The sequence below is a fragment of the Nicotiana sylvestris genome, chromosome 9 (genome assembly GCF_000393655.2).
Source record: "Nicotiana sylvestris chromosome 9, ASM39365v2, whole genome shotgun sequence".
In the NCBI taxonomy this organism is placed as follows: Eukaryota; Viridiplantae; Streptophyta; class Magnoliopsida; order Solanales; family Solanaceae; genus Nicotiana; species Nicotiana sylvestris.
In genome coordinates this window covers 37,861,169-37,871,448 of record NC_091065.1, presented here as the reverse complement: position 1 = coordinate 37,871,448, position 10,280 = coordinate 37,861,169, and the positions used below count along the sequence as shown (strand labels likewise).

The following is a 10,280-nucleotide window of genomic DNA, read 5'->3' as shown; positions in this document are numbered from 1 at the left end:
ATATATGAAGACCTATGCTCGACCTCTAGCAGCAGTAGCTCTAGCGATGTAGGTTCGGGATGCACAGGCGGAACCTCCATGACGACTACTATAAATTTAATAATATTAATTAAAGTATTTTTTTAATTGCTTAACATCTTAAAACATATTGCAATATTTTTAATATTAAATTTATTCGATATTTTTACTATATTGTTAATTATGTTGATACGTTTTCTATATTATAATTTTATATTTTATATGTTGGTTTATCAATTTATATGTTAGCTTATTATTTTATATGTTACTTTATTATTTTATATGTTTGTTTACTATTTAATATGTTTGTTTATTATTTAATATGTTAGTTTCTTATTTTATATGTTCGTTTCTTATTTTATATGTTAGTTTATTATTTTATATGTTTGTTTGTTACTCACCTATTTTTTACTATAATAAAATTAAATAATTAATTTTAATAACTATACATGACATGATTTAATTATTAAATATTCATATAACAATACTTAATTGTGCCGGTTGTTTTTAATATTATTTTCTTACGTTTATTGACTAGAATTCGAGAGAGTTTGTATTTGAACTATCATCTTTTTTCAGATATTTTTGGGTTTAACAGATAACTAAATGATTAATTTCAATAACTACAAAAGGCACTACATTTGACTAAAGAACACTACATTTTACTACGTTAAAAAGACACTACATTACAAATACGGGTACTATATTAAAATTACGGGCACAACATAACACTACAGGGAACTAAACAACATTAAAGTCACATATTTATATATGTACAACAATAACATCTAAATAAGATTAATTATTCCTAAAATAACAATTTAACTAATTTACTAATCTTTTAGCACATAAATAATCTAATCCAGATAAAAACAATAAATTAATTTAATCACAAAATAATCACGAAAATACATATACCACAGTAAAAAGCAACTAATTAATATTTTTTTATAATAACTAATAACAATATATCTATTTTACTAATTTTTAGCACACTAATAGTATAATCCGGATAAAAATAACAAATTAATTAAATTGCAAAACAATCATGAAATAACATAGAACACAGTAAAAAAATAACTAATATGCATTTTTATGCACGAGTTTTAACAAAAAATAAGTCGGAATACCTTGATTTTAATTTTCTCGAAAGTTGAAGATTTAGTAATTTGGAGCCGAAACGAGCAACCCGCTACGAGATAACGCCTTAGATACAATGTGGGACCGAGAATCTACACTTTTTGAGGGATCGGTGGGCTCCAACCAAGTTTTTTTGTTAAAAATGGGGTTTCGGGGGGGGGGGGGCGCTGGTGTTTAATTTTTTTTAATGGGGGAATGCTGTTGGTTCGTGTGGTGGGGAAGGAGAAGGGCACGTTTATTTATATAGGTATAGCGCTCGTATATACCACGTTATAGTATAACGCGGAATATATGGGCGCTATACCTTCCCGCCCATTTTAAGTTCAAATAAAGTGCGATATTTCACTGATCTATACTTTAACGGACAAACGTGTCATTAAGGTATAGCGCGGTAAAATACCGCACTATATCTATTATGGTGCCCAGTCTTTTTTTACCTATTATGGTTGTTTGAGTCCAAAAGAATCACACTTTAGTTCTGGACTCTATCATTGTCCATATTTTACAGCTGGCATAACTTGTAAGTAATATATTATATTTCAGTTCTCAATTTATGTGGTATTTGACTTGATATTAAATTTAAGAAAGAATTTTTTTTTCAAAGTTATGGTTAAAAAAACCATAAATATTTATGTAGTTATAAATATTTTTATGAAGATAAATTAGAAAGGTTAAAGTTATTAAATTATTTCAATTATATTTCAATCGTTGGCAAATACATTAAAATGCGGATCAAAAACACATTCTGGTGGTGACGTAGAATTACGTGAATCTATATTATACCAAATTTTGTAATTACGTTTATACTCTGAAATATACATACTTCAGTTTGCAGGTTTTTCATTTTTTTTTTCGGATACACAAATATAGTTGTAAATTATGGCATTGTTCATGTTCAATTTTGCTCTTAAATTCGGTACAATTTGATCATCAAATACCTGGAAGGATAAAAAGATGATTTATGATAGAGAATAAAAATTAATTTCAAATTGAATAAGAAAATTGGAGACACATGTATTTTACGAACTAGTAAAACACAATCTTCTGTATAAAATGTTTAAGTACAGGAACAAATTTGTACCAATATTTTATACTTTTGAATGTTACCATTGGTAAACAATAGGTGAAGCCCACTTTGCACGAAATAAAGAACCAAACGAAAAAGAAGAAGAAAAAATAGAGTTCCTACAGCAGTGAAGCTCTTCCAAAGTGCTGTGTGCTGGGATCACAGAGGCAGATCAGGAATTAAGTTATTAAGTTTATGAGTTTTTATAACGACATTGAGTGTTATATATAAATATATAATAATAATAATAATAATAATAATAATAATTGGATTTACAATAAAAAATATGTAAATATTTGGTAAATTTCTTAATACAAATATATAGCTTAACCAAAGCTACTCAATTCATAGGAACCATAAGCTTAAGGTTGATCCGCAATGTTTATGGAGATTCTCCAATTAGTATGATGGGACAACTTATCATTGTATATTTTTATATAGTATATAAAGGGTGTTCACATTGGTTGGTTGGTAAAGAAACTATATTTTTTATAGGAAAATAAAAAGAATCTGTTCAGTTTGTTAAAATTTCACTTTCCCTGACTAACTAAAGATCTTCAAAAAACGCATCAAACCAAAGACTCAATCATGGAGTTAAAAATGTTTGTCATATAGACTTTAAGAAAATGGGTTTACTAACAATTTGCCTAGAGTTCAACTCATTCCCCTCTAGGTATATTATTACTAACAATCGAAAATATTTTGCGTCCTTTCAAAAATAATTTAAAGCGAATTCGATGAAGATATATGTCATCATTATTGACATTCCCTCCATATTTTGTTATAAATAACAAAAGAAAAAACAAAAAATCATAAACTTTCTATTAATGAGGCAAAATATAATGACCCAACGTATAGTTTTGAACATTTGCATTCCGTTAAGCTGTTTGAAGTCTGGAGTAACTTCATTTGATGTATTATGACTTGTGTGAATCGACGGTTTTGCATTTCAAATAATTTAGGATTGATTTGGAAGAATGATTCTCAACTAGGAAAATTTAAATTGGAAAAGTTGACTAAGTTTGACTTTTGTGTATATGACCACATATCAGAATTTTGATGATTCCGTTAGATCCGAATGGTGATTTTGGATTTGGGCATATGCCCGGATTTGCATTTGGATGTTTCTAGCAGGTTTCAGCACTATTTGGCAATTTAAAGTTTGGAATGTTCATAAGTTTGACCGAGAGTTGACCATGATGATATCAGGTTCGGATTGTGGTTCCGGAAATTGAGATAGATTCGTTATGTTATTTGGGAGTTGTGTGTAAAATTTGAAGTCATTCTGAGTTGATTTGATATGGTTCGACGCGAGTTTTGGAAGTTAAAAGTTCAAAAGTTCATTAAGTTTGATTTGAGGTGCGATTCGTCATTTCGTTGTTGTTTATCAATTGAGATATATGATTAATTGTGGGGGCTACGTACGCACGAAGTGACGAGAGTCCGTACGTAGATACTATTCTTGTTATGTCTGGGTAGTTCTAGGCTTACATCATGCTTTGTGGTCACCACTATATGATTATATTTGTTGATTTGCATTGAATGAAACTAAATCAAAGATGTCATGATTTCAAAGATTTCAAGTAAATTATTATTTTGAAAGGAATTGAGGAAACATTTCGTTATATTTTTATTTAACCGCGCTGCAAGTATATTCTGCGAGCGGGGTGATTATTTCCACTACTCTTATGGGAGCGGGCCGTTCGCCTCGGCAGGTTAATAAATGTATCAATTGTTCGGGCCGTTCGACCCTCGGCAGTGCACAGTTTACTTTTATGTTGGATCGGACCGAACGTCCTCAATGGTATTGTGTGTGATAATACAACTGGAACTCTTTATAATTCGTATGATTATTTGCTTGAAAGGTCACTCGTTTTAAATGAAGAAAGTGCCTTGATTTCTTAATTTGATGAAAAGATTTTCAGTATTATTCTTGTTTGAGCTTGTTGTTATCTACATACATTGTGATCTAAAATATTGAATTTCATATTATTATATTGCTGGCCCTAATAAGTGTCGGAGTCGACCCCTCGTCACTACTTCTGCAAGGTTAGGTGAGATACTTACTGGGTACATATTTTTATGTACTCATGCTAAACTTCTGTACTTGATTGTACAGGCTTTGAGCCAGGTGCATTTGGCCATAAATCCGACGCGTAGAGTGGACTCCTCAGCTTGAGACTTTTCGGTGAGCTGCCCTTTTGAGCCGTTCTGCAGCAGTTGGAGTCTCTCTATGTCTTTATTTTCCTGTCCATTTACTTTCCAGATAGTAGGATAGTATGGTTTTGTATATTCTACAAGATTGTCCACATACTTGTGACACCAGGTCTTGGCACACACATTGGCTGACTTATAATTTTTGGGTTACTATCATGATTTAAGTTCGTATTTATTACTTCCATCTAATTTTGCTTAAGTTTCAAACTCCTAATTTGTTTATCAATAAGGAAAAAATTTCATGTACTAATTATTTAAATGAGGATTTACTAGTTGATCAGTTTTGGCTTGCCTAACAATGGTGTTTGGCGCCATCACGGCCTAATATGAAATTTGGGTCGTGAAAACATGGTATCACAAGTTATGGGCAAACCTGTTCTTGCAGATCGGTACATATATGTCTGTGCTTATCTTCGAGAGGCTATAGGGTGTTAGAAAACTACTATTTATTCATCTTCTATCGTGCAGTCGATGGAATACTAAATTTCCTTCTATTCTCTCACAGATGGTGAGGACGCATACGGCGGATATTCCAGAGCTGGGAGGAGCTGCTCCCCTAGTTACTAAAGGCCGAGACAGAGGTCGGGGGAGGGCATAAGCCCGAGGTAGGGGACGAGGGCGTCCCAGAGCTGCGCCAGTTGCACCACCGACGGATCCAGCAGGCGATCCCATTATTGAGGAGTAGAGTGAGGTGCCCGCAGCAGATTTCATGATAGCATCGGGCTTCCAGGAGGTCATAGGCCATATGTTGTGGTTCATGGACTCTATGACTCAGGCTGGTTTATTTCCAGCAGTCCCAGCCATATCTCAGGAAGGAGGGGAGCACATACCCCTACTGCTTAGGCTCTTGGGCACGCAACTGTCATATAACAAACTCTGGGTACACTACCCGCGGGCGATGCCCAGCCAGTTGCAGCAGTGGCACCTGTGCCCAGACCAACTGCAGACGGTGATCCGAAGAAGTTATTGGACAGATGGACTAGGCTACACCCTCCTATCTTCGGAGGTGAGCGTCATGAGAATGCCCAGGATTTCATTGTTAGGTGCAGGGACAGACTGTACAACATGAGGATTTTGGAGTCCCATGGAGTAGATTTCACTACCTTCCAACTAGAGGGCAGGGCCCTAGGTGGTGGCAATCTTACCTTCTTGGCAGACCAGCATGTTCTCCTCCCATGACTTGAGATCAGTTTACACGGCTTCTATTGGATACGTACACTTCACCCTCTCAGAGGGAAGAGTTACGGTGTTAGTTTGAGTAGCTCGAGCAGGGTAAGATGTTTGTGGCTGACTATGAGGCAAGATTCTTTGAGTTTTCTCGCCATGCACTCATGATACTTCCTACAGACGTAGAGAGAGTGCAAAGATTTATTGTGGGGTTACACCCCGGTATTCGATCTAGCATGGCCTGAGAGGTTGAGATGAGGACTGAGTATTGGCTACTGGTGGAGATTGCTCGGAGGATTGAGGGCTACCGCCAGGGGGTAGAGAGCAGTTGCAGCAGGACAAGAGGACCCGATTCTCTAGAGAGTTTAGAGGTGCCCTAGCTAGGGACAGAGGTCAGTTTGGGAGGGGTCAGCCCAGCAGGCCCCCATATTCAACACCACTACCACCTCCTCGAGGTGCTCCAGTGAGGCCTTATTTTAGTGCAATGCCGTAGAGTTCTTACCGCCCACCAGCTATTCAGGGTTCCTTTGGCGGGTATTTTAGTCATCAAGGTTCTTCCATTGCCTACTTCAGTGCTATGCCAGAGAGTTCATACTGCCTACCAGTCATTTAGGGTTCTTTTAGTGGATATTTGGGCCATCAGGGTTAGGCTTCAGGACAACAGTCTATGTCACCGCGGGGTTGTTACAAGTGTGGGGATCCGGGTCACATGAAGAGATTTTGTCCCAGACTTTGGGGCAAGGTAGTACAGCAGGGTCATCAGCCCATAATTGCAGCACTAACTGCCCGACCACCTAGAGGCGGAGGGTAAGTAGGTAGGTGCCGTCCTAGAGGTGGAGGCCAGGCATGAGAGGTCATTCAGCCATTTCTCAGCCAGGGGGAGGCCAGCCAACCGGCGCTCCAGCTAGATTCTATGCTTTTTCGGCCAGACCAGATGCAGTGGCCTTAGATGCCGTTATCATAGGTATTATTTTTGTATGTGGTAGGGATGCTTTGGTATTGTTTGATCCAGGGTCTACATAATCATATGTGTTATCTCTGTTTGCTCTTTTCCTAGATATTCCTCGTGAGTGTTTGGGTACTCCTGTTTATGTGTCCATTCTTGTGGGCGATTCTGTGGTTGTGGATTTGATCTACCGGTCCTGTATGGTTACATTCTGTGGTCACGAGACTAGAGTGGACCTTCTGTTACTTGATATGATCGACTTTGAGGTCATCCTAGGCATTGATTGGTTATCCCCATATCATGCCATCCTTGATTGTCATTCCAAGACTGTTACTTTAGCGATGCTAGAGTTGCCAAGATTGGAGTGGAAGGGTTCCTCCGTTATTACATCTAGTTAGGTCATCTCTTTTCTGATGGCTCAACATCTGGCCAAGAAAGGTTGTTTGGTGTATCGAGCATATGTTCAGGACACCACCGCAGAGTCTCCGATGATTGATTCAATGCCAGTAGTCCGGGAGTTCGCCGATGTGTTTCCTTCTGACCTTCTAAGCATGTTGCAGATCATGATATTGATATCTGTATTGATTTGGCTCCAGGTACCCAGCCTTTATCTATCCCACCGTACCATGTGGCTCCGAAGGAGTTGAAGGAGCAGCTTGAAGAGTTGTTAGCAAAAGGGGTTTGTGAGACCAAGTGTGTCACCATGGGTTGTATTAGTGTTGTTTATGAAGAAGAAGGATGTGACTATGTGGATGTGCATTGATTACCGCCAGTTGAATAAGGTTACCATCAAGAACAAGTGCCCGTTGTCGTGCATAGATGATTTGTTTGACCAGTTGCATGGTGCTAGGGTGTTTTCTAAGATTGATTTGAGATCGAGGTACAATCAGTTGAAGATTCAGGACATAGATGTTCTGAAGACTGCCCTCCGTACTAGATATGGCCATTATGAGTTCCTGGTGAAGTTTTTCGGCTTGACTAATGCCCCAACATCATTTATGGATTTGATGAACCGGGTGTTCAGGCCTTATATTGATTCTTTTGTTATCGTCTTCATTGATGACATCTTGATTTACTCACGTAGCCTGGGGGAGCATGAGCAACATTTGAGAGTGGTGCTTTAGACATTGAGAGAGCAGAAGTTATATGCTAAGTTCTCCAAGTGTCATTTTTGGCTAGAGTCTGTTACATTCTTGGGGCGTGTGGTATCAGGAGAGGGTATTAAGGTGGATCCCAAGAAGATTGAGGCAGTTCATAGTTGGCCACGTCCCACTTTGGTGACTGAGATCAAGAGTTTCCTAGGGCTAGCATGTTATTATCACCGATTTTGTGCAAGGATTTTCCTCCATTATAGCACCTTTGACTAGATTGACCTAGAAGGGTGCTCCTTTCTGTTGGTTCGGTGATTGTAAGGCGAGCTTTCATAAGCTCAAGACAACTTTGACTACAACACCGGTTCTAGTATTGCCTTCAGGTTCGGGGATGTATACTGTGTACTGCGATGCTTCACGCTTTGGTTTGGGTTGTGCATTGATGCAGGAGGGGCGAGTTATTGCATATGCTTCATGTCAGTTGAAGATTTATAAGAAGAATTACCCTATGCACGATATAGAGTTAGCCGCGATTGTTCATGCTCTTAAGATATGGAGGCATTATTTATATGGGGTGTCATGTGAGGTTTATACTGATCATCGCAGCTTACAACATTTGTTCAAGTAGAGGGATCTCAATTTGAGGCAGCGCAGATGGCTTGAGTTACTGAAGGATTATGACATTACCATTCTTTATCATCCGGGCAAGGCAAATGTGGTCGCGAATGACTTAAGTAGGAAGGTAGAGAGTATGGGTAGCTTGGCATTCATTTCAGCAGAGGAGAGGCCACTAGCTTTGGACATTCGGTCCTTGGTTAGCAGACTTGTGAGGTTGGATATTTTTGTGCCTAGCCGAGTTCTTACATGTGTTGTTTCCCAGTCTTCACTATTGGGGCAGATCAAGGCTCGATAGTTTGATGATCCGCATTTGGCAGTTCTCAGAGAGATGATACTATAGGGTAGTGCCAAGGAGGTTTCTATTGGCGAGGATGGTGTTGTGTGACTCCAGGGTCGTCTGTGTGTTCCTAAAGCCGATGGCTTGAGGGAGAGGATTCTTGAGGAGGCACACAGTTCACGATATTCTATTCATGCAGGTGCTACAAAGATGTATCACGACCTGAGACATCATTATTGGTGGCGGAAAATGAAGAAAGACATAGTGAAGTATGTAGCTAGATGCCTATATTGCCAGCAGGTCAAGTATGAGCACCACATGCCAGGTGGTCTACTTTAGTAGATGACTATACCTGAGTGGAAATGGGAGCGCATCACCATGGACTTCGTAGTTGGGTTGCTACGGACTTTACGGAAGTTTGTTGCAGTTTGGGTCATTATCGATAGGTTGACCAAGTCGGCACACTTCATTTCAGTTATGATTACCTAAACTTCAGCAAGGTTGACCTAGATTTATATTCGGGAGATAGTTCGGTTGCATGGTGTGCCTGTTTCCATCATATTAGATAAGGGACTTAGTTCACTTCGCATTTTTGGAGAGCTTCTCAGAGTGAGTTGGGGACCCATGTGGAGCTCACCACAACATTTTATCCTCAGACTGACGGACAGTCGGAGCGGACGATTCAGATATTAGAAGACATGCTGAGAGCATGTGTGATTGACTTTGGGGGAAAGTGGGATCAGTTCTTACCTTTGGCCAAGTTTTCTTACAACAACAGTTATCAGTCCAGCATCGAGATGGCTCCATTTGAGGCTTTATATGGTCGGATGTCGTTCTCCTATCGGGTGGTTTGAGCCTAGCGAGGCTAAGTTGTACAGAACTGACTTGGTGAAATATGCCTTGGAAAAGGTAAAGTTGATTCTGGAGAGACTTCGCACAACACAGTCCAGATAGAGGAGTTACGTGGATCAGAAGGCGTGTGATGTATCATTCATGGTCGGCGAGAAGGTTTTCTTGAAAGTCTCGCCGATGAAGGGTATTATGAGATTCGGGAAAAAGGGAGAGTTGAGCCCAAGGTTTATAGGCCCATTTGAGGTGTTGAGGCGAGTTGGGGAGGCTGCTTATGAGCTTGCTTTACCTCCCAGCCTATCAGGGGTTCATCCAGTTTTTCACGTGTCTATGCTTCGGAGGTATCACGCCGACATATCCCATATGTTAGACTTCAGTACTATTCAGCTTGATGAGAGCTTAGGTTATGAGGAAGAGCCAGTTGCCATTATTGATAGACAGGATCGCCAGTTGAGATCCAAGAGGATTTCTACGGTAAAGGTCCAGTGGAGGGGCCAACTAGTCAAGGAGGTGACCTGGGAGTCCGAGGAGGACATGCAGAGCAGATATCCACAACTTATTTAGCACTTTAGGTATGAATCTAAACTCGTTCGAGGACGAACGTTTATTTAAGAGGCGGAGAATGTAACGACCCAACTGGTCGTTTTTCTTTCTAGAACCTCGTTCCCTTAAATAAGACTTCCCATACTTGCTTTTACAGATTTATGACTTGCGGGGATGGTTGGTTCGGGATTTGGAAGAGTTTGGGTTGAAATCGGAACACTAGGTTCCTTAAGGTTGGCTTAAAAGGCCAAGTTTGACTTCGGTCAATATTTTGAGTAAACAACCTCAGAATCGGGATTTGACCGAAACTATAGGTTTTTATGATGATTTCAGACTTGGGCGTATGTT

At 39.2% G+C, this 10,280-nt stretch overlaps 1 protein-coding gene across 1 annotated transcript; it reads left to right on the top strand.

Annotated features, from left to right (window-relative positions):
* Window positions 1-9,533: 9,533 nt before the first annotated feature.
* On the top strand, window positions 9,534-9,953 carry LOC138877455 (uncharacterized). Its single transcript, XM_070157065.1, has one exon. The coding sequence runs from the start codon at window positions 9,534-9,536 to the stop codon at window positions 9,951-9,953; it is 420 nt and encodes a 139-aa protein (XP_070013166.1).
* The last annotated feature ends 327 nt before the right edge of the window (window positions 9,954-10,280 follow it).